Source organism: Rhinopithecus bieti, unplaced genomic scaffold, assembly GCF_001698545.2.
Source record: "Rhinopithecus bieti isolate Rb0 unplaced genomic scaffold, ASM169854v2 scaffold_21726, whole genome shotgun sequence".
Classification (NCBI taxonomy): Eukaryota; Metazoa; Chordata; class Mammalia; order Primates; family Cercopithecidae; genus Rhinopithecus; species Rhinopithecus bieti.
In genome coordinates, this window is record NW_016811100.1 from 2,802,371 (window position 1) to 2,829,633 (window position 27,263).

General features: G+C 37.4%; 1 protein-coding gene across 2 annotated transcripts in view; it reads left to right on the forward strand.

The window, feature by feature from the left end:
• The window catches only part of YTHDF3 (YTH N6-methyladenosine RNA binding protein F3), a 43,663-nt gene extending 35,091 nt beyond the window's left edge, over positions 1-8,572 (forward strand). For both annotated transcript variants that reach the window (XM_017893478.1, XM_017893479.1), the window contains one exon: positions 5,484-8,572. In XM_017893478.1, coding sequence (XP_017748967.1) covers positions 5,484-5,507 — 24 coding nt within the window. In that variant the 3' untranslated portion in view covers positions 5,508-8,572. The remainder of the gene's footprint in view (positions 1-5,483) is intronic.
• Positions 8,573-27,263: the final 18,691 nt, after the last annotated feature.

Sequence of the window (27,263 nt, forward strand, 5' to 3'; positions counted from 1 at the left end):
TTTGTTTTTTTTGGTGCTTTCCGTTTCTTTATTCTTGCTCTGTGATGTGAGATATTTCTTGGATTTAATATTCTACTCCACAAATGAAGCAGTGACCATTTCTCCCTTAATTAATCTACTGAATTTTTCAATTTGAAAATCAAGATTCTAAGCTACAAAATTGTTTTTATGTTTGTTGCTTTTTTTTTTGAGATGGAGTTTTGCTCTTATTGCCTAGGCTGGAGTGCAATGGCGTGATCTTGGCTCACCGCAGCCTCCACCTCCTGGGTTCAAGCGATTCTCCTGCCTCAGCCTCCCCAGTAACTGGGATTACAGGCATGTGCCACCACGCCCAGCTAATTTTGTATTATTTAGTAGAGATGGGGTTTCTCCATGTTGGTCAGGATGGTCTCGAACTCCTGACCTCAGGCGATCTGCCCACCTCGGCCTCCCAAAGTGTTGGGATTACAGGTGTGAGCCACTGCTCCTGGCTTGTTCGTTGCATTTCATATCAAGTAATATGATTGCTTTTTCTCTTTTTCAGATATTCACTGCCCTTCTTCAGCAGTTCTATTTTATCGTTATTTATGTTCTCAGTGTTTATTCTTCTTTTCCTTTTGAATGCTATGGCCTTTTAGATACACAGTTACTTTTTCCCTTGTGGCTCATTTAGACTCAGTTCTGGTTACTGAAATATTGCTAATGGTGATAAACCTACAGAAGATTACAAGGAGAATAAGTCATTTATCTGTCTTGTCTTGTTAAGGGCATGCGGTAGGCTCCTTTTAGGACATTGAAGAAAGTCTTGGTTTTCAGGCTGTTTCCTGGTTTGAAGTCTAGGGAAGTCTTAGCTCCTTTGTTAACCTCTCTGAAAAAGACAGGAGTTCGCAGTAAACTTCCTTCCGGGCTCATTTCCATATGACAAATTCCAGTCTTTGCTCTAGGATCCTATGCTGGTCTCCAGTGTATTTGCTTAGTTCACGGTGGGGAAGAAGCCCTGTACCTCTTAGTTTTTCCTCAAGAGATTCAGCCCTTAAATTTCAGAATCTGTCCAAAGTGTCTTCTTCTAAACTATAACTAGGGGCTTAGTCCTTCTCCGGGTATATGGGATCGTGGCTATTTTTGTGTAATTCAGGTTTCCTTTATCCCCAAGTTACTTTCCAACAACATACCAGTACATGTAATTATGATGTTAACTATGTAATACCTCATTTTATAATAACATCACAAGTTAATAGTATCACTGATAGCTCATAATTTCTTTCTTTCTTTTTCTTTGTTTCCTTTTTTTTTTTCTGAGACGGAGTCTGGCTCTGTTTCCCAGACTGGAGTGCAGTGGTGCAATCTTGGCTCACTGCAACATTCACCTTGTGGGTTCAAGCAGTTCTCCTGCTTCAGCCTCCTGAGTACCTGGGATTACAGGTGTATGCCACCACGCCTGGCTGATTATTGTATTTTTAGTAAAGACAGGGTTTCCCCATGTTGGCCAGGCGGGTCTTAAACTCTTGACCTCAGGTGATCCACCTGCGTCGGCCTCTCAAAGTGTGGTATTACAGGCGTGAGCTACTGCACTCGTTTCTTCGTTCGTTTCTTAGTCTCACGCTTCTAGTGATCTATAGCTGATAGTATGCCCATAGATATTGTGTTAAAATATTTTAATAGTAACACTGTCAGACACAGTCCATCTTGCTAATATAAATGTGGGGTTTTTTTGGTCTTAAAGCAGAGGTTCTTAAAAAATGGATCATAAAGTTTTGGAGGACTTGAGTTCAGTTGATGGATTTTTACCATGCACTGTGGACTTTCAAATTTGTATTCCACCTGGACCTTTTTCTCCTGTCTGCTACTCATGTATCCAGTTGGCTATTTGACATCTTTATTTAGTTGTCTCATAAGCAGCCTAAATTTACTGTAACTCCTGTTTTTTTTTTTGTTTTTTGTTTTTGTTGTTGTTGTTGTTGTTGTTGTTGTTGTTGTTGTTGTTGTTGTTGTTTTGAGACGGAGTTCCACTCTTTTTGGCCAGGCTGGAGTGCAGTGGCGCGATCTTGACTCACCGCAACCTCCGCCTCCCGGATTCAAGTGATTCTCCTGCCTCAGCCTCCTGAGTAGCTGGGATTACAGACATGTGCCATCACGGCCAGCTAATTTTGTGTTTTCAGTAGAGATGGGATTGGTCAGGCTGGTCTCGAACTCCTGACTTCAGGTGATCCACCTGCCACAGCCTCCCAAAGTGCGGGGATTACAGGTGTGAGCCCCTGTGGCCGGCCATAACTCCTGTTCTTTTGCCTGCTCCAAACTTTATTCATCTTAGTAGAGGAGATGGGATGATACCACTCTCCTTTCAGTTGCTTAGGCCAAAAGTTCTGGGCTTATCTTTGATACTTCTTTCTAACCCCGATCTAATCCATCAGTAAGTCTTGTTGACGTTACTTTCAAATATATACTGAATCCAAGCACTTCTTAGTAACTCCACCTTTTTAAAGTTGTTACTTTTTTGTCTTTCACATTCAGATTTATTGGCATATTAGCATGATTAACATTTTCATTTACTAATAATACTAAGTGTTCATATCTAGACTTCATTTTTTAAAAATCAGTAATTTCAGAGACTTTTCTATTGTTTTTTTTCCCCCTCTAAAACGTCAGCTTTTAATTTTGTTTCTCTTTTCTAATTTCCATTATGATGTTTTGGAGACTGTTAGAACTGTGTTTTAGAAATACCAAACATGAATTTTTTCCTTGTTATCTGTTTTGTTTCCAAAATTGATGTCAGAAAATGTGATCTGTATGGTACTAATTCTTTGACATTATATTAAGATTCACTGGATAGTTGTTCATTGTATACCTTGGTAAAATATGTACCTTGTAATTATTTGTCTCAGTTTTCCGTATTCTGTGTACTCAATCTGTATTTTTACTAACGTGTAAATGTGTTAAGTTCTCCTGCTCTCTTAGAAATTTGTCAGCTTCTCTTTGTACTTGACAACTTACTAATATATTTAAAATTGTAGTTTTAGTTTAGTATTGGTACAGCTTTTCAAAAACTGTTATGTAGCATGTGGTGACCATTGTGTCTCCAACAGTGGTTTTGGCTTTAAGTCCACTGTCTGTTATTAGTATAGTTGTATGAGTCTTCATTTGCTTTGTGTTGTTGTATGTCTCTGTTAGTCTTAACTTCTGTTTCTTTGTGTGTTAGGTTTATTTCTTATAAATTATGTATGATGGGATTTTAAAGTTTTTTTAGCTGGTATCTGGTGGTTTCATTGATGGGCCTACATTTATTGTGACTCCTAGTTTAAATGATATAAATGTTTATTTCCACCCTCTTGTGCTTTCTAATCTAGATTTTTTTCAAACTCATTCTTAACTTTTCTGTCCTTTTGGGGTATTTTCTTTATTCTCCCCTTGTCCATTGAGTTGGGAGTTATGCATTTTATATATAGATAGACATATATGTAATCTGTATATTTTAGTGATTCATGTAAAGTACATAGTTGATTATAATTCAAACTGAAACAGCACAACACGTGGTCCTCATTGTTATAACTGATCATCTCACTGGCATTAAACTACTCTTTGTCTAACTTATCCTTAAGAAAAGTTGCGTTTTTTTCCTGTAGTTTCTAGGAGTCTTCATGGAGTTGAGAAATTTCTCTTAAGTTTTGATCAGTTATTTTATGGGGAGAACAAGCAGATTGCCGTTACATCTTTTTACTTAATCTCTCTATGTATTTTGTATCTAGCTTATTAGAGTATGCTTCCAAATTTCTCATCTAAAGCTATTTGTTTCCTTTAGCAGTGAATTAAACTTTCTTTATGTTTCATCTGGTTTGTGAAAAGTTGTAGGACCTTTGTAAAATTAGACTACAGCTTCATGCTACCAAATCCTTGTTTTATCTTTTCTTCCTTTGCTGATATTGTGGGATTTTTGTTTTTGCTTACTCTTTTGAAATGTACTTAATCTAGCTAGCTGTGTCTATTTTTGTTATTCCATTTCAGTGTATCTCACCGATACTCGTTAGTCTATGAAATAGTTTCATTTTATAGTTATGTAGTAGGACATTTCTTTTATTAGCTTTATGTATGAAATAATGCTCTGCAAGTTCCAGGAATGTATTAAAATAAAAAAGAAAGGACTTTTAGTAACAAACAGCTGAGGTTCTCTTTGAAATTTACAGTACAGTTTTCAGGGGATGGAAAACTAAATTGACCACTTGCAAAATACGATTTGTATTTGTTACAGAACATGTTTTACTCATGCAAAAATAAAATGAGAGTAGCAAAAGCACAGTGAGAGTCTCATAATGTGTTAAACACCAGTGGTTTTCAAAGTGCAGTTTCTGGACCAGCAGTCCAGAATCACCTGTGAACTTGTTAGAAATTCAGATTCTCAGGTTCCACATCAGACCTCTGGGGCCCAGATGTGCCATCCAGGTAGGTGACTGTGATACTTGTTTTAGAACCACTAAGTTACACATTAAAACAAGGTTGTACAAACTACTTGATGTGTTCAGTTGATAGGCATGTACAATGCTAGTCATTTTTTCATCAGAAATATTTAAAATATTTGATTACTAATAAACATTATTTGACTCAGTTTAACTTTTGTTCAAGTAGTTTTTGCTTTTTAAAATCGGAATTATAATTTTCTCTCACTTATGTTATAAGCCAGCATTCAACTGAATTTGTCTAACACTCATCTTTTTTTTTTTTTTTGAGATGGAGTTTTGCTCTTGTTGCCTAGCCTGGAATGCAACAGTGCGATCTCGGCTCATGGCCACCTCCGCCTCCTGGGTTCAAACGATTTTCCTGCCTCAGCCTCCCCAGTAGCTGGGATTACAGGCATCTGCTACCACCCCCAGCTAATTTTTATATTTTTAGTAGAGACGGGGTTTCATCATGTTGGTCAGGCTGATCTTGAACTCCTGACCTCAGGTGATCCACCTGTCTTGGCCTCCCAAAGTGCTGGGATTACAAGCGTGAGCCACTGCCCCCGGCCTCGTCTTACTTTTAATGCAAAAGTTATAGTGTGCTGAAAGAGAGAGTGTAAGATATGGAGGAAATTTGTAATTTAAAGTTTTTTTATTAATCTGAAATCTTCATTGAATGCAATTGTACTGCAGTTTAATGCAAGTTTTAACCTTTTTCTCCTACCCCTGCCTCAGCCAATAGCTTTTAGTCTGTTTGACACCTCAAGATCAAAAACTCATTGAAAGGTTGTAACGATGTTATTATATTTTCATCATAAACAAACAATAGGGATGTGGAGAGGATCTATACTCTCCTGAAATAGGTCTTTGTGTTTGGGAGTTCTTTATTTAAAATGTTTTGTGGTAATAATCTCACTATGGTTTATAGAGGTAATTATCAATTGTTTTTAATTACTTGAATTAGTACTTGAACTTTATGTGGAGATGATTTACATTATATGTGCATATAGTTTAAATCTTTAAATAATGAGAGTTTTCATTGTAATTCTTTTGTTTGTTTGTTTTTTTTTTCAGGAGAGAAATAGAAACAAACAATAACCATATGAAGATGTCCTGTTAAATTTACAACACTAACGATGTAGACTCTGGAAATGCCTAAAAGAAGACGTTATTAAAGCTTTTTTTCTGCTTAAGGTGACATCTTTGAACACTTTAACACAAAGTTGACTCTTCTCGTAATGGTTTTCATCAGCGCATCTGCCCTTATACTCTCACCAAACACACTTGAGAACTGTAACTTCGTCAAGCACTTTCTGTCCTGAAGCTTTTAACAGTATCTGCTGTCTTTTGTAATTATGCATCCTAGCTAAGGCACAGAAGACTGAATGAATGCAAGGATTCATTAACTCTTTGAATTTGTTAAATACTAACAGTTAACCATTAGAAGTGGTTCAATGATGTAAGAGTCACACTGCTTCAACTTTTTCTTTGTTGTAGTTTTTAAATTGTCGATTTTAGCTATTTGACAGATTAAAAGCAAAGTAATCATGCCATATTTAGTCCTGGAGTTCAAGTCTAAATGTTTATGTGAAAAATTATTGTAGTAAACTTTTAATATGGCAAAGCAACCTTAAGCTCTATTTTAGCCAAATGAAACATAATCTGAAATTATATTAGAACATTTCCCTTGTCTTCAAACTGTTTGGTGTAACAGAATATTGATATGCATCTTGGTGGATTTCACCAGTTAATGCACATTCTTCTTCCCTCCTCCCCCCATTAATATGTATACTGAAAAATGTGCATTTGTCTGAGGAATTATTTTGTTTGCTACCACTTAATGAATCTCAAACTTTTGAGTAAATGTACCTCAGTCTAATCAGACTTTTTATGACCTTTATAACTACATTTAAAACCCTTAATTCCTATTTCTGGGTGTTTGCGAGCCTGATTGCTATCATGAAGTAAAAATTTATTACTCTAGGTATTCACTAGCTAAATAAACATAGTTCTTGTTTAGCAAGCATATATTGTTCCTCAGCTCTTTTCTCCAGCTTTTGCAGTGTCCTGGCATCCTTAAAATACTTTGAAAATATGGCCTTGATCCATGGATTAAATCAGTATCTAAGTGAATGTGTTGATGTTTTATTGATCAGATCTATATCAGTGGGAATACAGCATATATCTGGATATTCTTATAGTTATCTTTTTAACATCTTATTTTTTTCATTAATTACATATCAACATTAATTTTGTATCTTGAAGCAAATTGATTTTGTATAATTAAATGTGTCAAGCATCTGTATTAATTGATTTGATGGCATAAGGTTATGAAAATAATGTACTGCCCCATGTATTACCGTTCCAAAAGGAGAAAGCTATGTAGAAAGATACGTTAAGGGTGAAAATAGCAATACAGTAGATTTGAATACCTTGATGTTTTTACATTACTTCATTTATGTTTACATCATGTTTAGAAATGTTTTCATTTACTATGGTCTTTGGTCACTTCAGCTCAAAAACCTAGTGATGGATATTTCTTTGAGGCTTTCATTTATATAATTTTGTTTCGTACAATGTTTTTTTAAAAAATGTGCAAATACTGTATTCAAGTGAAAACGGTATTTGTAGATAACCATAGCTACTACACAGTTCTTTGGTAGTCCCAGTGTAGTTATATCAGTGTTTACTGAAGGGAACATCAAAATATTAATGGTATATTATAAAATAAAGACTTTCTTAAAGGAAAGTTGCACCTATTTTACCTTTTTAAGAGTAAGCCATGAAATCTTGTAAAATGTCTCTTAACTATTTATAATGAAAAGTGGCATTTGGGTATAGTCACCACAGCAACGTTCTACATCCCTAAGATTTACATAGGTAGGACATGTCAAAGATGACTGTTGTCATTCTGGAGGTCCTATTAGAGAATATTATAAAAGGGTGACCTTGTAGGAAGGATCTGAGTCCTCCCCCTGAGGTTCTCTTTTTCTTGGTGCTTTATTAGCAACTCTGGATATTTTATAAAACTAGTTACATTATAAACGGTTTCAAACATGTTTAATTTACATTAGGTTTTTATGTAAGAGTGTCATGGAAGCACTCAGCAAGCAGGCTGATTGCAATAGACTCAGACATATGAATAAGTGTAATTGAGAGTCTATTCATGGTGAGGAGTACATCCCAGTGCCTTTAACCTGGATTTCTAATCTTAAGTGAAATGGGTGCAGCATTCCTTTGGAAAAAAAAATCTTTTTATTTTCAAGTGATAATTTTGTGTTTTTCTCATATAAGTTTTCTCCAGAGCACCCACCTTCTCTTCCTTCTTGGTCTGTCATTATATTGCAAAATATTTTTCCTCTAAATGAAATTATTGCAGGTTGTCTCAAGTACAACCAACTGAATGTCTCTTAACTGGGGACCAAAAGGGAGAGAGCCTGGGGTCTACAAAAGGAGACACATCATCAAATGTTTGAATGATCACAAATTAAGACATTATCAGCCCAGTAAATTTCTTGCTAAATGTTTTTCCAAGTTCTGGCTTGAATATTTCTTATTAAAGTTATCTTATGTGGGTATTTTATTTTGAAAGGTATTATAGTTTGTATATTTAACAGTAAGGAGGAAACTGTAACCAAAATTAGTATTTCTCTATACATATTGGTACTTGAAGATTCCTTTCAAAAGAAATCCAGCCTTTTCCTAATTTAGTTCTTAATTTCTCTTTTTAATTTAAGTGATCTTTCTAATTCGAAAGCTGTGTTCTTTTGAATACCATGCATGGGGTTAAGCTGATGTTAAAACAGTTTGCAATAAAAAAAGAATCAGCTTAAGTTATTTAATCATTTCAAGTGCATTCTGCATCCTTTAAAAATAAGTTTAAGAAATTTAAGAGAATTGTGTTTTCATTAAGTTTTGCATATCTTTTGTTATGCCATGTAAATTCCCTTTTTCGTATGATTAAAGGAAGGTTATGATAAAATGATTAGTTCATTTACATTCACTTGTAGCAATTACATGAGAATTTGAATTTTGTCGTGTTTGGGTTTGTTCATTCCTGTGAATGATGGTACAGTTAGGTGAGATTTTCTGTTATGGTACCCAAACTCACCATTTGGTCCTCTTTAATCTTTGAGGGTTTCAATAAAAATTGTTCACTCATATCTGTGTTCTTTCCATTTTATCTTCCTGAATATGTATTGCTTGCCAGAAAACGTAACATTTTTGCCTGCTCTTATGGATTTCCTGATTGACATATTTTTCACGTACAAGTAGATTATATCACTCCTAGTTGACTATTTGAATGAAGTAGAGGAATTAAACAGATTAATACTAAGCTTAGAGCAAAACAGAAAGAGAAGGCCTCTTTGTTTTTTTGTAGCAGGAGGAAATAGTGGCAGCAGCGAATAATCCTAATGCCCCACTCTTGGTACCAAGGAATGCTTTTCTGACATTGTCTGCATTACCTCTTGGGATTGATAGTTTATGTCGATAAGATCATGGTGTCTCCAGATGATGCACTGATTATTGCTGGGCTCTCTATCTAAGGTATTTGTTCAGATAGGAAAATTACAGAATTGTTTTGTGTTGTCAAAACCAGCAGGCTACATATAATACTACTGGTCTGTGACCCAGGCACAAGCTTGAAGAGTCGCTCCAGGTGCCTACACTGCAGCAGCATCAGAATCCTCCTTTTTATTACTGGTCATCTAGAGAGACCAAGGGTGTATGTCTCATCAGCATATTAAAATTGAGGACAGTCAATCATAGTTGGGGCCTAATTTAGCTTGGCTTTATCTTGCTTGGTGATACTGGATTTAGTCATTCTAGTCTATGAACCAACATATTCTTGCAGTCAGAAGTTAACTGACCAAAGTTGCTATCTTTCTAATCACAGTACTTGCCATTACATAATCTTGATGAATTCTTTCCTCATTTCTCTTGGTGCAATAGTGAGAAAAAGAACTCTCTCTCTCTCTCTCTCTCTATATATATATATATGTGTGTGTGTGTGTGTGTGTGTGTGTGTGTGTGTGTGTGTGTGTGTGTAACCCATAAGTAGTGGCAGTTTAAATGTGGTTTATTTGTAAATAGTGAACCAAATTCAGAATTTATCACCTTTATAATTTTAGTTACCTGTATAACGCTAGGACTAAATGTAAATGAAAAACTGTTTTTTTAAACTTACTGTTTAAGGAAGGTTATGAATGCAGGGTTAATAACGCTGGAAGATTCCCCACTTCTTCTGCCACCATACTTTTTCCTTTATAGAACACACTTAAAGATTTAGATATTAGAATGTTACTTAAAACAGTGTTAGATATTTCTAAGAGACCAATCTATAACCAGAATGGAACCACTGTCTGGGGGAAGATTTTAGTATTGAGAGTTGAAAGACCAGACCTAGTTATTTCCAACTAGTAGGCTTGACACTAATCATTTCTTTTATTGTAAGTGTCCATATTAATAAAATCAGGAGGTTGGAGTAGAAGGCATCTCAAGTTCCTTGCAGTTCTAATATTTTATAATTTATTATTTAAATAGGTAGTTTTGTAGGCTGTGCTTTATTCTAGGAATGGTGAATGGGTTTTTTGAAAGTGATGTTATATATATTCATATATAACATGTTGGTTTCCAAACATGGTTTTTTTTTTTTTTTTTTTCCCTGGGTAAGAGAGTCTCCCTTTGCTGCCCAGGCTGGTTTTGAACTGCTGCCTCAACCTTTGAAAGTGCTGGGATTGTAGGCATGTGAACCACTGTACCCGGCCAGTATGATTTTTAATAATCATCCTTTTTTCAAAGTATATGTAATAAATAGCCCAGAAAATAAATTTTTGGAACTGATCAAATATGACTACCACTGTCCGTGAATTATGGTCTAGTGGTACAAAAGGTCCATCTTTTTTAAGCGTTAGTAAAGAGAAGCAAGATAATGTGTGTCCCAAAAAAATCCTAGTTGTTTTTTACATTCTACCATTTCATATTATATTTGTATTTTAAAATAGACCTTAATTTTAGTACCGCTTTACAGAAAAATTGCAAACACCATACAGAAAGTTCCCAGCACCCTGCACTTGATTAACATCTTACAAATGAATGAACCAGTATACACTGTCACTAACTGAAATGTTAGTGAATTTTGCAGAATTCCCGAGTTTTTACGTAATACACATTTTCTGATTCAGGATCTCATCAAAGACACCGCATTACTTTTAGTTGTCATGTGTCCTTGGGTTCCTATTGGCTGTGATGGTTTTGGTTTCTTATTCTTGTTTTTGGTGACCTTGATCGTATTGAGGCATACTCAGATAATGTTTTAAAACTCCTATCTGCACCAGAACATCAGATTTGCAGAATGCTCCTCCTTTGGAATTTGGCTGGTGGTTTTCTTATGTTTAGACTGGCTTTGGGGAGGAAACACCACATTAGTAAAGTGCCATTTCTATCGTGTCCAGTCAATACCACCAACTTTTTATGACTGTTGATGTTGGACCTTGATCACCTGGCTGAAGTAGAGTTTGTTAGGTTTCTCCACTGTATAACATTACTTGCCCTCCCCTCCCCTCCCCACCCCCCACACACTTTCTGTACTGTACAAAGTCTTTGGAAGGAAGTCACAGCCCACATTTGAGTAGGAAATTATGATCTCTTATCCTGGTTTTTTGTTTGTTTTTTGTTTTTTGTTTTTTTTTTTGAGATGGAGTTTCACTCTTGTTGCCCAGGCTGGAGTGCAATGGCGTGATCTCGGCTCACCGCAACCTCCACCTCCCGGATTCAAGCGATTCTCCTGCATCAGCCTCTGGAGTAGCTGGGATTACAGGCATGCACCACCATGCCCAGTGAATTTTTTTGTATTTTTAGTAAAGACGGGGTTTCTCCATGTTGGTCAGGCTGGTCTTGAACTCCCGACCTCAGGTGATCCACCCGCCTCAGCCTCCCAAAGTGCTGGAATTACAAGTGTAAGCCACCGTGCCCGGCCTTATCCTGGTATTTTTAATGGGGAAGACAGGAATCTGTCTTCATACCATTTGTCCTTCATACCATTTGTAAACAGAGGGAGAGTAACAGTTTACCCTATTTTTTATCCATTCCAAGGAGCTTATTGACTTACATGCTTTTAATACTACGCTTAAAGCAAAAGAGAAAGAGAAGGCCTGTTTGTTTTTTGTAGCAGGAGGAAATAGTGGCAGCAGCGAATAATCCTAATGCCCCACTCTTGGTACCAAGGAATGCTTTTCTGACATTGTCTGCATTACCTCTTGGGATTGATAGTTTATGTGGATAGGATCATGGTGACTCTGGATGATGCACTGATTATTGCTGGACTCTGTAAGGTATTTGTTCAGATAGGAAAATTACAGAATTGTTTTGTGTTGTCAAAACCAGCAGGCTACATATAACACTACTGGTCTGTGACCCGGGCTCAGCAGGCTTGTGTGCCAATACATTTTTTTTTTTTTTTTTTTTTTTTTTTGCCTGTATGTTTTTAGCACACTCCCCATTTTCCCCTCATTTTCAACAGGACAGTTGGATATTGGAGGAATTGCAATGAAGACTTACTTATACGTATTTCTTGAATTCTAATTTTGTGTGTAATAAAGGGATTGAAGTTGTAGTCATAGAGAATATTTAGATAAAAGCAAAATATCTTGATCTTATGGTGTAGGTAGAAACAGTCATTCAGATTTAGCTGAGGGAGATAAACCATAATATTTTATGGTTAGAATGGTGCATTCCCTTGAAAAAAACATTTGGAATACCTTGGCATCTGCTTTTTGATGTAATTCTTTTGAAATACTTTTGAGCCTGCTGTGTAATATAATGGCCAAGACCTTGGACTTCAGAGACTGATTGATCTGTCTTGGAATCCTAGGTTCACTTCTTAACTAACTTGAAGCCTCAATTTTCTGGTCAATTAAAAAATATAAAAGAATGGTAACAACCTATTTCAGAAAGGTTAAATGAGGTAATTATCAATAGTACAATTCCAGGAGCCATTTCAAGCCCTCAAAAGTTAGTTGTTAACTATCTTCTTTTGTTTCTTTGGGAGAATTTAGAATTTATTGCCATTGAAGATGTTTTAGGATAGCCTTTACTGCTTCTAGCAGCTTAGAGGTTGTAGTCAAAGTTGATTACTTTCAATTTATAGAGTTACATCGAGATCCTGAGAACAGCCACTGTGAATAAAGCTTTGTTAAATTATAATTTATCTTTTGTTTTTGCTACTTTGGTTTCCAGTGTTTTCAGTGACAGCCATGCCTTTTCCAAGTAAAATGTAACAATATAGAGCTTATCCTGCTAGAGCAGATGGCAGAACCAAAGACGAATTAGGTTAAAAGGAAAGCAAACATGGGGGAATATTGGTAAGAAAACGTGTAAACAATGGAATAAAATTAAATCAAAGATAAAAATTAGATGTATTTTGATTTGCTTATTACAAATGCCCCTTGATATTTAGTGTCATTTAAATATATAAGTAAGTTGTAAGCACTTCATTATGTCTGTTTGGTATCATTACAGAATGGAAACACTAATGCAGATATGTTACTTAGGTATTTCCTCAGTGAAGTCGTGCAACTTTAAAAGGAAGAGGTATTTGGTATATACAAACTTAGATGGCAATTCTATTCTAGTAAATATTCAAAAGGACGATTATATCTTAAGTTTACACATGAAATATGAAAGCTCCAACATAATGCTGTTGCATGTTAATATTAAAGCTACTATCCCCAACAAATATATTGTTTGTTATTACTACTTTGCCGGATTAAGTGGCTTGGTGTCCCCTGGAAAGCAGCCAGTACTGAGAGTACAATTGGTACTTGTATCTCATAGCTATTTTCTAGTTTGCTTATGTTTTTATGCCTTCCTAGAGTCATTTGTGCTTCTTTCTGAACTTGTTGATTCCAGTTGTACTTGTCTTATTATGAAATTTAAATGTGTAAGTTGATAAAATGCAACTGAAAAGAGTTGTTTCTAAGAAAACTAAGTTGGCTGCTTTGGAACTACCTGGTAAAGGTGAGTTGTCTGATTAGGTGGATGAAAACTTAAAAGCCATGGGACAATCATAAAACGTGGAAGTTTTTAATTTGCAAGTGTTTTTTCACTTCTCATTCCACTGAAAACACTTAGAGGATACAAGTATGCTTCATAGAAGAAAAGTATTAAGGAATTGAAATAACAGACTTATTTAAAGAAAAAGTCTTGGACCTATATCAAATAATTGAATTAAAGTATGTGTTTTAAACTAAAATGTTTAAGGCAGGTTTGTATCACTTAAAGTCCCAAAACGTTTTTCCTCTGTGTTAAACAAGTTGACCATCTTCTGCATGTGGCTGCATGTGAACGTATGCAATAATAAGTTGTTATGATATCTTTGTAAATAAATGTAGTAAAGAGAAAGAATTATTCATGCTACTTAGAAAATATAATGTGCTAACACATACTTGTCTAAACTGTAAGAAATATTTCCTGTATGAAATGTTGGAGAGAAGAAATGCACCCAACACCAAGTCTTGGTATCTAAATTAATTAATTAATTAATTAATGTAGAGATAGGATCTGGCTTTGTCACCCAGGCTGGAGTTCAGTGGCGCGATCTTGACTCACTGCAACCTCCATCTGCTGGGCTCAAGCGATCCTCCCACCTCAGCCTCCTGAGTAGCTGGGACTACAGGCGCATGCCACCACATCGAGCTAACTTTTTGTATTTTAGTAGAGACGGGGTTTTACCATGTTGCACGGACTGGTCTTGAACTCTTGACCTCAACTCATCCGCCTGCCTTACCCTCCCAAGGTGCAGGGATTACAGGCTATCCGCCACCCCACCCAGCCTTGGTGTCTAAATTTAAAGCCACTGAAACCATGTCAGGTCTTGAGAATTGCCATGAGTAAATCATTTCTTTTAGAAGGGCACGTTTTGTTTCTCAGAGCTTGTACTAACTTTTTTTCCTCCATAATACTCCCTTTTAATGAGAAAAAAAAAATGCCTGAGGAAAAGGAAGTTAACCATTAAATACTTATCTTGGAATTTGTTTTAATTTCCTGTTACTTGCCAGGCAGTATTTGAAAGGTCATGCATTAAAAAAAGAAAGTATGTCAATAGCATATACATGTAGAAATAAATCATGTCAATCAGTGTTGATTTTCATAGGAATGCAGATAAAAAAGATTTTACAGAAGATATTTTGAACAGCTTTTCAACAAAGGCTCACATCTGAAAAAGAAATTAATGTAAAGTTTTATTCACATAGAGACCACAGCCACTCTTTCCCTTTTAGTTCATTCTTACAGTTTGGTGAGGAAACTGCTCCACAAAGAAGTCATAGCTTTTGCTGTTTTCAAGGAAAACCTCAGAAGTTTCATTATTTTTTATCTTTTTTTCAAAACGCAATTCAGGAGTATCACACAGACCCACCATAGACACAAATGAGCATCTACCACCTAAGTGGTTCTTGAGTGGTTTTGATACTCAGATCCACTTTCCCAGGTATCTGGTGTTAATATATGGTCCTGATAATTAACAGTAAAATTATTAATGTCAAATTTGTAATATTTTCATGATATATAATAATCTTACATTTATTAACAGGTTGGGCAGCAAAACTTCTTACTCTCAGGACTCCTTTAAATGCAAATTGTTGAGGAACCCAAAGAACTTTTTGCTTATGTGGTTGTATTGGTCGATATTTCCCATATTGGAAATTAAAGCTGAAAAGTTTTAAAGCATTGTTTCACTTAATGGAAAGCAGCTGGATTTTCATCTCTGCTTCTGCATTCAATTGTGATATCTCTTGTCATGGAAACCTCTGGAAAACACTATACATATGAAAGAATACGAGTGAAAAAGTCTTAGTATTATCATGAATATAAATTTGGCATTGCAGACGTCCTTTGAGAACTGCTCTTTGGTGATACACGTCGGTGATGGACTGTTTGCAGTTTGAGCTCCTCTACGTGAATGGATATTCCCAAGAGGTTCTGTTGGATCACTTAAGCAGCCCTGCCTTGGGGCAACTCTGCCATATATAGGCCTGCCCACCCTCCTACAGACGCACACCAGCCTCTTTCCTTGACCCTGTTAACATAAAATCACATTCTCATCTCAAGGAATGTATCTACTACTTGGAATCTATAGAGTCAGCTTTTAGTTATCAGTGAATTTTTTTGCTTCTGCTTCATACCATTTTCTTACCTTATCTGGTGATTCATTGCCTATAAAAATAATGAGTAGTTTTATAATGAAAGTTAGCTTTGAATTGTGTTTACAAACGTCATAAATTTGTATGGATTTATATTTTTAAGGAATTTTTGTGAAGATACTTAGTATCTGAAGGGAAATGTTTGTTTAACCTTAGTCTTCCTTGTCTATCCTAACCCCAACTCTCCCGGGGAAAAAAAGCTTCCTTTTTTTCCCCTCTGCTCTACTTTCAGTACCACTAATTTATTAACTTATCAAACTCCAAGCAAAGGTGGAGGTAACAAAAGCAGAGGAAATTGTCATCATTGCTTCCTCTTCTCCACCTCACTGTGTTTCCTCTGTCCAACGCAGCACTCTTCTGCTTTTAACCACCCCGGACTTCCTCTCATGTGTCAACTCACCCCATCTTCTGCCTTGTCACTGTGCTCCAGCCACACTGGCTTCCTTGTCTTCCCTCGAACTTTCACGTGCATTTCTGCTTCAAGGTTTTTCTGTCCTCTCTGCTTGTGTCAGATGTTTCTTCTCTTCTGCACGAGTCTGCTAAAATCACAGTTTATTAGTGTGTATGTCCTTCATCACTGTCTAAAATAATAACTCTGTCCTCTATTTTCTTATCCTCTATTTACTTCATAGAAATTATCTAAAGTTAATTTGTGCATGGCTTTATCTTTATAAACCGAGATTCATGAGGGAAGGGACTTTGTCTTCTTTATTGCTGTAAACACTGCCTGGCACATAGCATCCTTAACAGCTACTGATTGAATGAGTCATTGACCATCCTCCAAGCTCATTCTTAAGTTGTGACAAATGGATCATTACTGTTGATGCTGCAATGACAGTTTTGCTAGGGAGCCAGAAGTCAGTCTGTGAAACTGGTGATACTAGTAACTGCTTGAAAGAAAGCCATGTGACTTACATTTTTCGTACCAAAGGGAAAGTTGACTGCTTGATAATATCCCCATTTCCACTTTAATACTCGATTTGGCTGCTCTTGTGAAGCTGCCTTCTCTCCCCCTCCCCCCTTCATTCCTTGTTTTCTTCTTTCCAAAATTACCTTTGACTCTCATTTAAACCAGATTTTTTTTTTTTTCTGGGTCAGATAAGGGGGAGGAATACAGTGTGATTTACCCTGAGATCATAGAGTGCTGGAAAGGACCTATGCGGGTCATTTAATCTTATCTTCCTGTTTATAGATGAAGAAACAGCCTGGAAGGCTATAACTTTCCCACGTGAGTGAGAAAATCAGGACTTGATAAAAGCCCTGATTTTCTAGTTCCTACTTCAATGTCAAGCTCATCTAAATCTGTGCCCTTCAGATTTTGGGTTTTCAGATTAGGGATGTTCACCTAGTAAATATAATGCAAATCTTCCAAAGTCCAAAAAAAAAAAAATGGATATCTGAAGCATTCTGGTGTTTAGAATTTCAAATAAGGAATACTTAACTCATATTTACTTGTTGACTGACCCAACAATTAAGTGCCTCTGTCATTTTTCTTATTTGTAAAATGAGAAACATCCTTACTCAGAATTGTTCAGAGAATTAAACAAAAATGCATAATGCATGACATCTTTTTTTTTTTTTTTTTTTTTTTTTTTTTGGAAAGAGTTTTTCTTTTTTCCCCCAACTGGGCCCGCGGGGGGCTTGTCTCAGCTTACTGCAGCCTCCACCTCCCAGACTCAAGCAATTGCCCTGCCTCAGCCTCTCTAGTAGCTGAGCGTGCACCACCATGCCCAGCTAATTTTTGTAGTTTTGGTAGAGACAGAGTTTCAGCCTGGTCTTAAACTCATGACCTCAAGTGATAACGCCCACCTCCCAAAGTGCTGGGATTACAGCCATGAGCCACTGTGCCCAGCCCATCATTCTCCCCTCCGCTCCCCTCTCCTCCTCCCCCTTCCCCACCCCTCCCTTTTTTGAGACGGAGTTCCTTTCACTCCTGTTGCCCAGACTGGAGTGCAGTCGCGTGATCTCGGCTCTCTGCAAACCTCCACCTCTCGGAAATAAGCAATTTCCCTCCCTCAGCCTTCCAAGTACCTGGGATTACAGGTGTGCACCACCACCCTAGGCCAGTTTTGTATTTTTAGTAGAGATGGGGTTTCACCATGTTGGCCAGGCTTCTCTTGAACTCCTGACCTCAGGGGATCTACCCACCTAGGCCTCCCAAAGTGCTGGGATTACGCGCATGAGCCACTGTGCCAGGCCGGCCCAGTCCATCTTGAAGCCTTCATTGTGTTAGCTTTGGCTCCTGCCCCTCTTTTTCTAGGAGTCCTGGCTGTCCTCTTGCAGAAGAACTTGCTTTTTTCCCTAAATTTGCTAGTGCTTTTTCTGCATTCGACTGTAGACCGTCTAGATCCTTCTCAAAGCCATTGGCTTTTTGGCTTTCACATGTCCAAGATTGTCTAGACAGGTGAAACTTTAAAATTTTATTTTTAAAAATTAGTTTGGTTTTTAGAGGTTGATGATGTTTCCTTGTTATTAAAGTATATATAGAACTTTTCAGAAATCTAATCATTCTAAATCTACCTCTATACCTACCATATAGGAAAAAAAAGTTTGACCAGAAAATGGTCATTAGTAATACAGGAATGATGCCTCCACTTTTAGGTAAGAGTGGTAAGCATTTAATCAAATACTCTTCTATACTACCCAGCTTAATGTGGCTCCTGGTTGAGTAATTACAAAAAGATAAATAAAACAAAACAAAAAATTACACAAAAGGACAGCAGAGGGAGCTATTGAGATTTCATTATATTTTGTGTTGAGTTTTGCTTTTTTTTAAAAAAAAAAAGAAAAAGCTATAATATTTTGACTTAGTCTTTCTCATCTCACTTATCAATATGCAGGAAAAGTTTTATCATATTGGATAATGTATATGGAATTTGGGGTGGCATAAGAGGCTTTTTTTTTTCTATCTGCCCCACTCAAATTCTGTTAATCACCCCATCACTCCTATAAATGTAGCTGGTATAAGAAAAATAATGATAATTTTCCATAGTAATTTTAGAAATGTGTTTATTTCATTAGTGTAAATCTGGATCATGCAAAATCAACTGCTTTACAGGGCATTGTCTCTCATTGTGTTTTTATAGGCTCCCTGGAGACCTCTCCTGGGCTTCTAAAGTCTTCTACCCTGTCCTTCATTATAAGGGGTGGATTATGAGACCTAAAAGGGTTAAAATTCATAGAATTTTATGAAGTGTACTCGTTAGAAGAGGAGGATTGTACTTAGGCTAGGGGTGTGTGTGTAATGTACAGGTGGGTGGTGGTTAGGGAGAGGGAAGTGAAAGGTTTGTTTCAGGCCTTTCTCCACAGTCCTGATGCCACATTTCATGTGTACAACCCACTTCTGCTCTTGATATTTTTGTCTCTCTTTGTCCTACCCACAGTTCCTATGCTTACTAACTCGTCCTTCAGCCTCAGAATTCTACTCACTCCAAGTCCATCCTCTACACGTTAGCCATAGTCGTCACATATTAAAGACAACTCTGAATTCCTTTTCCTGGAATTTGTTCTTTTGTTTATAAGTTCACAGAAAATGTATGGGTTCACAGGGATACTACTTGTTGTATTATTTGTAATTGCAAATTTAAAAAATGGGAATGAATCTGTTCACCTAAAAATTAAATTGTGAAACTTCAGTACAATGAAATACTATATAGCCATTGATGGGAAGCCATTGTGGGAAGATGTTAATGCATTATCTTAAAAAAAAAAAATAATGGTCTGTACCATGAGTTTTAAAATATAATACACAATTGAAATATTTTGCATTTGATTTTAATACATAATTTAAATTTAAATCAGATTTTGAAAGGATTTTGCAGGTAGAGAAAATAGAAGTAGCACAAAATATTCCTAACAATGGTTACCTCTGAAGTATGATGCTAGACTTGCTGGCTGTGGGGGAGGACAGAGAAGAGGTTTTACTTTTTGCCTTAAATCTTTCTTTCGTTTGAACTGTCTATCAAGACCTTATAATTTATAAATAAATGTAAATTTAAATATACTAGTATTCCAAGATTTGGTTCCAGCATCAGTGTCTCCCTGAAGCCTTTCATGGTCCCATTGGTTTGGTTTAGGTGGACTCCCTTTCTTGACACTGACTTATAATCCTCTACTGGAGCCAGCTTAATGTAGTAGAACCAGTAGGGACTTTGATGTCAGATAAAACTGGGTTAAAGTATGACTCAGCCTTTATCCACTGTGTGATATTAGACAAGAAATTTAATCTCCTTTGGCCTCAGTTTCCTTACTTCAAGAGTGAGAAAACTGATGTTAATCTTGCACAATTGTTTAGGAGCAGAGTGAATTTATGCAAAGTGTCATTGCAAGACAACAGGCATATGTAGGTCTTCAATAAGAGGTAATGTTACTGGAAAGGGGTCCACATCCAGACCCCAAGAGAGGGTTCTTGGATCTTGCACAAGAAAGAATTCAGGGAAAGTCCATAGAGTAAAGTGAAAGCAAGTTTATTAGGAAAATAAAGGAGTAAAAGAATGACTACTACATAGAGCAGCTGCTGGTTGCCCATTTTTATGGTTATTTCTTGATTATATGCTAAACAAGGGGTGGATCATTCATGCTTCCTCTTTTTGATCATATAGGGTAACTTCCTGACATTGCCATGGCAATTGTAAACTGTCATGGCGCTGGTGGGAGTGTAGTAGTGAGATGGCCAGAGGTCACTCGTTGACCTGTTGGTTTTGGTGGGTTTTAGCCAGTGTCTTTACTACAAACTGTTTTATCAGCAAGGTCTTTATGACCTGTATCCTGTGCTGACCTCCTATCTCATCCTGTGACTAAGAATGCCTTAACCTCTTTGGAATGCAGCCCAGTAGGTCTCAGCCTCATTTTACACAGCCCCTATTCACAGTGGAGTTGCTCTGGTTCAAACACTTCTAACAGTAACAAGTACTATTATTGAGAATGGAGATTGTTTACTACATTCTTAAAGCCATGGTTCTTTATTGAATAAACACAGTAATGCTTTTTATTCTGAGTTTTTCTTGTGACATGACTTCATTCTCTAGACTTCTGTATCAAATTGTACCTGCACTATGGTCTCATTCACTCCAAGCCAGCTCTCAGCTAGTTGTTTGGATGAACAATTCTGATTATGGCTTAATACTAAAGCCTGCTGACATATTTCTAAGAACGCACTAATGGCTTACCTGAAGGTGAATGCAATGGTGGTATCCAAGCATCATATTAGGAAGAGCACAGTTATAGAAAATGCAGAGTGAAGCTTTGGCATTTTTAAGCCAACTATATGGGTAGTCTCTAGTTGTACTATCTACCCATGGTTTGAATTTTATCTGTGCAGCATGAAGCAGAGAGGAGCAGTCAAATTGGTGGTGCTACTGAGAGTATCACCTACCTGCATTAGAGACAGTGGATGGTCTTCTAATTGTAAGTTATCACCCTCTCTTATGAATTACCTCTTTTTAAAGGCACTCTACCATACTGCCTTTTATTATGCTTTTATTTTGAAATTGTAAGCAGCAATTGCCCTGTATCAGAGTTTTGTGAACACAAATATTTGAATGAATCAATCAATCCATGACTTTTCCCAGAGTTTGATAGTCCTTCCAATCATCTAATTGTATGTCATTTGTTTAGTGAGATATCATCAAACTGTTTTGCTTCTTGAGAAGCATTCAGGTGGTAAGAATCACTGATTGACTTGATTGTTCCACAAACATATAAACACCATCGGCAGAGTTCATTTATCTAGAAAATGCTTCTGGCATCTGGTACTGCAACAGTGTGATAAGGTGATGCATCTAGGTGAGTGAAATACATGTCAGAAATAGATCCTATAAAAATTCAGTGCTGCCTGTCTCCTTTAGTTCCTTTAAGCCACAAGTATGCTTGGTTTTAGCTTTTCTGTTTATTTTGACACTGCTTTTTATCAGCAATAGGAGATGTGTTGTTTTATCTTTTGTTTTAAATGTCTGTTTTAAACCTTAACCCCCTTTTCCTTCGTAAGAATGAATTAAAGGTCTATTTTTGTTAATATCTAAGATTGTTATCCCAGGAAATGAGTCAGTGAAAATATGTTTGCATAAAATGACAATAGCAAAATCTGTTCTTAATGAGATGCATTGTTCTAGCAAGAGGTCAGATGATTCTCCCATATTACCCCTACCAAACCTTTGCCAATCAAGTCAATATGCCAATTCTAAGCCTGGTAGCAAGTACTTTCCAAAGTACTTCTAAAGTACATCTCCAATAAGACTGTTCAGGGTTTCCTTGTCATGCCCTGCATTACGAAAGTCAATATTGATCTATCCTGTTGTCCAAGGAAAGGCCCTGAATGACTTCAGTCTCACCCCCTCCTGACTACAACCAAGTGAGAAACCAGCAGAATTTCCCTACTGAGCTCAAACTATACAAGTGTGAGAGATAATAAAACTATTGTTTTCTTAAGTGCCTACAGTTTTGTTGTGGTTTGTTACATCGCAGTAGAAACCAAAACCGAAATTATTTCTTGGAAGTGGAGTGCAGCTTAATGAAAAACTATTACATGAGGGTTTGACTTTGGGATAGGTAGAAGCTGGAAGGGACTCGAGGACATTTTTAGGGGAGCCTGTTAGGACAGGAAGGAACTTGTCATTAGGAGAAAAGGTGACTCATCTTACTTATGGTAGAAAGCTTGGTAGAAAGTTGAAAACATGGAAAATAGAAAGTATACCTAATACACTTATGGTCCTAGCTCTTTGCATATATCCACTATACTCCTCTGAACAACCTGTTAAGAATGGAAACACTATTCCTATTAGCAAAATGAGGAAATCTCAACTAAAGGAGGTTAAATGTCTGTCCAGTATCATACCTGGTAAGTTGCAGAGAGATACTTTTAACACAATTTGGCTAAAGGGATTTTCAGGCGAAACAAAAGTATGAATGGATTTCTTTTGGCTGCACATGAAAAAATAGAGATGAACTAAAGAAGAAACAGTTTAGTTTTTGAGCAGAACCGGAAGGAAACATTTCTAAGCAGGAAGCTGTTAGAGACTTGGTTGGTGTGTCTGTATGACAAGAAAGTGAGGAAGGTTATGTTGTTGGATGTGAAAGGCAGCAACTAGGTCTTCTCATATGTGATTCCATGCCTCAAGCCATTACATAGACTATTCAATTGGAGTGGAATCAGGCTTCAAAGAAAGGCTTTGGATCTCTGTTTCCATGGCCCTCTGATTGTACTGAGGTACTTATGGCTAACTCATGGAGACTTTTTCAGGGCCATAAAATCCCAGAAAATACTATGGAATATGGTATCACAGCACAAGAGCTATAGCTTCTCCAGACTGACTGTACAATGGACAAAGTGGCAACTCCAAAAACGACCTCTGTACCAAAATCTACCCCTAAATGTTGGGAACATTAACTTTGTTGTTGGTAGCTGGAGTCACTGTGCAAGAATCTGTGAATGATTGATTACCCAGGCTAAAGATTGACACACCCTGCAAACAAAGGAATATTTCTGCAAAATGAGATAAAACGAAGGATAGGAATAAAAACAAACCCTCTTCAAAGGAACCTGGTGATAAGGTGATATGGATCCCAAGGAAGAGACTGATGTGGTGGGCACTGGAGTAATTGGGTCAAGATATTAACTGGGACAGGTGGGCTTCAGCAGGCAGTTTTCCACCCACTTGAAACACAGTGCTTCTTTAGAATGAGACTCCTCCAAAATGATCAACCTCCAACTACTGGAGAAAAGAAGTCAAGAGGCTGCCTGACCCTTGCTCATATCCTGATTTGACAGCCTATAAGAGGAAGATAGACTAAGGGTTGGACCAAGGTCCCTGATCCTAGAAGTTACTGAAGACCTTGCATTCAATTGAGGATACAATGGAATAGGATGGAGGGATTTGGCATACAATATTTCTTCCTTTTTTTGAGATGGAGTTTCACTCTGTCACCAAGGCTTTAGTACAATGGCATGATCTCAGCTCACTGCAACCTTCGCCTCCCGGGTTCAAGCGATTCTCCTGCCTTAGCCTCCTGAGTAGCTGGGATTGTAGGCACCCACCATGATGCCCAGCTAATTTTTGTGTATTTAGTTGAGATGGGGTTTCACCATGTTGGCCAGGTTGGTCTCAAACTCCTGACCTCGTGATCCGCTGGCCTCGGCTTCCCAAAGTGCTGGGATTGCAGGCGTGAGCCACTGTGCCCAGCTGGCATACAAACTTTTATGGCTCTTTTGGGTATTAGTGTTCACATGATTATCTTAGCAGGTTCTTTTGAGGGGTGAGGACCACAGCTTCAATTGGCCAGATTTGAAAAGGGAGTGAAATATGTAAGGGAAGTAACTGTAATCATCTGTGTTGGGCTGTTTGAAGCATACATAGGCACTGCCATTATTGCTCTTTTTGCTGAATGCACAGTTGGTATTGATATTTTGCATACTTGTAAGTGCTCATAAATTTCATTTGAGAAGAATTGCTTGTGATAGTGGGACAAACACACTTACTAAGCCTCCAATTCCATCTATGTTATGCAACAAAAACACCATATGATTACAGGAGGAGAAAAGGAACACAAAACCATAATTAAGGATTTCAAGACAGCAGGGGTATTGACAGATGCGATTTATTACAGTAGTTCAGTGTGCCCATTGGACAGGCTGATAGGGGTTAGAGGTTTCCATTATGATAGATTATTACTATTGAATTCAGTTGTTATATTCCTGCTATTTCAGACATGGTGTATCAAAACTGTTGGCACCTGGAATGTCATCTTGGACATTGCAAATGCCTTTTTTTTTTTTAATCCTTTATGCACAAGGAGATTAAGATCAGTAGCATTTACCTGGTTGGGGCTTCAGTGCATATTTACGGTACTGCAACAGGAGTATGAGAATTCTCATACCCACCAATAAGTGGACAGAAACATGAAACAAATTTCTCTCCCTCAGGGAGTTTAGTTCCACCGCATGGTGTAATTATGCAGAGAGGCCCTATATTAGTTATCTATTTCTGAGTAACAAATTACTACAAACTTAAAAGCTTAGAATAGCACATTTACTACCTCACGGTTTTTCTGTGTCAGGAATCTGGCATGGCTTAGGTAGGTCTCTTATGAGACTGCAATCAAGGCGTCCACCAAGGCTGGTGCCTTCAGTAAAAGTCTGGGGAAGGATCTGCTTCTAAGCTTACATGATTGTTGGTAGGGTTTTGTTCCTCAGGGATTCTTGAACGGAGGACCTCAGTTCCTTGCTGGTTTTTGCTGAAGGTCCCATCCTCAGTTCCTTGCCATGTGGGCCTCTCCACAGAGCTGCTTGCTTCTTGAAGCCAGCAAGAGAGAGAGGTTGCTAGCAAGATAGAAATCACACTTGTATGCAATCTAATTATGAATCGACAACTTCTGAATGTTGAGGTATTCTACTGGTTAGAAGCAAGTTCTAACCAAGGGCAGGATCATATAAGGTTAGGAATACCAGGAGATGGTGATTATTGCAGACTATCTTAGAGTCTCTCCACCTGGGATGGTTAATATTAATTGTCAACTTGATTGGATTGAACAATGCAAAGTATCGTTCCTGGGTGTGTCTGTGAGGGTGTTGCCAAAAGAGATTAACATTTGAGTCAGGGGACTGGGAGAAGCAGACCTACCCTCAGTCTGGGTGGGCACCATCTAATCAGCTTCCAGCATGGCTAGGATGAAGCAGGCTGAAGAACTTGGAAGGACTAGACTTGCTGAGTCTTCCAGCCTTCGTCTTTCTGCCATGCAAGATGCTTCCAGCCCTTGAACATCAGACTTCAAGTTCTTCAGCTTTTGGGCTCTTGGACTTACACCAGAGGTTTGCTGGGGGTTCTTCAGCCTTTGGCCACAGACTGCAAGTTGCACTATCAGCCTCTCTATTTTTGAGGCTTGGGGACTGGAACTGATCCACCACTGGCTTCCTTGCTCCTCAACTTGCAGACAGCCTGTTGTGGGACTTCACTTTGTGACTGAGTCAATTCTCCTTAATAAACTCCCTTTCATATATACATATATCCTATTAGTTCTGTCCCTCTAGTAAACCCTGATACACCCCTACATACCCCAATAAAAAAATAAGTGACAATGACTTATTTAGAGTATACCCTAACTCACATGAGAATCCAGGATGTCTTGTTAATTCTGATAAGATTCAGGGAACAGCCAATTTCTTGGAAACAATGTGTCATGAGGCTCAAAGCCTGGCCACCAGGATAGTAAAGGAAGAGTTACCTTCTGGCCCTCACTACCAAAAAGGGAGTTCAGCAATCCATTTGATTATTTGAATATTGGAGACAGTATCATCTTGTCTTAGTTTATTAAGGCTGCTATTACAGAATACCATAGACTGGGTGGCTTGTAAATAACAAACATTTATTTCTCACAGTTCTGGGGGCTGAGAAGTCCCAAAATAAGATACTTGTAGATACAATGTCTGGTGAGGGCTCTTCCTGATTCATAGATGACTGTCTTCTTGCTATGTCCTCACATGGTGAAAGGGGCAAGGGACTTCTCTGGCATCTTTTATAAGGACATTAATCCCACTCATGAAGGAATCTTCCCTCATGACTTAATTATCTCTCAAAGGCCCAATCTTCAAATACCATCACAGGGGATTCAATTTAAACATATAAATTTTGGGGGGATGTAAACATTCAATCTATAGCACACCTCATTTAGGCATTTTGTTGATACCAATATATAAAGTGACGAGAAAATATACTAAATTTAGCTGGGGATCTCAGCAGTGAGCAGAGATAGAGGCACTGCAACTGGCTGTTTCAGCAGCCCTAATCTGGGAGGCACAAAGACTCTAGGATCTCTTTGAACTACGGATCTCTATTGCTAATAATTATGCTCATTAAAGCCCTTGGCAAAGAGTGAGAGGTTTCCTGACTGCTGAGCCAAAGTTAAAGCTAATGTTATCTACTGTATGTCAGCAGCTGTCTAGACCCAAGGAAATTTGGAAGATTGACTATAATAGGGTAGCAACACAATGGCCTAAATTCAAAGCCACTGTTGTTACTCTAGACAATATTCCTAAAGGCCATGTATGTTTTATTTTTACTCACCCTTGGGCTGTGACTAACAGCATAACTATTTGGTTGAATACCTGGGTGATGACTGATTGGTATGTTAAAGACACATCTCTGTGAGGCTGTGGGCTCTGGAAAGGCATTGCTACAGCCAGAAAAATAAAGTGAAAAGAAGGAAGGAAATAATAATGGGAGAAATGGAAATCAATGCAATAGAAAACAAACAGCTGAGAAAATCAAAGAACCTAAAAGGCAGTTATTTGTAAATATAAATAACATTAATACACATCTAGCTGGACTGGACAAGTAATAAAGAGACAGTGCCCAAATAACCAAAACCAGGAATGAAAGATATGTCACTACAGACCCTATAAATGTTAAATGTATAAGTTTATATAATAAAGGAATATTATTATCATCTTTATGCCCATAAATTTGATAACTTACATGAAATGGATAAATTCCTTGAAAGGTATAAAGTATGAAAAACGAATAAAGAATATATAGCAAATGTATTAGTCCATTTTCATGCTGCTGATAAAGACATACCTGAGAAGGGACAATTTACAAAAGTAAGAGGTTTAATTGGACTTACACTTCCATGTGGCTGGGAAACTCTCACGATCCTGGTCGAA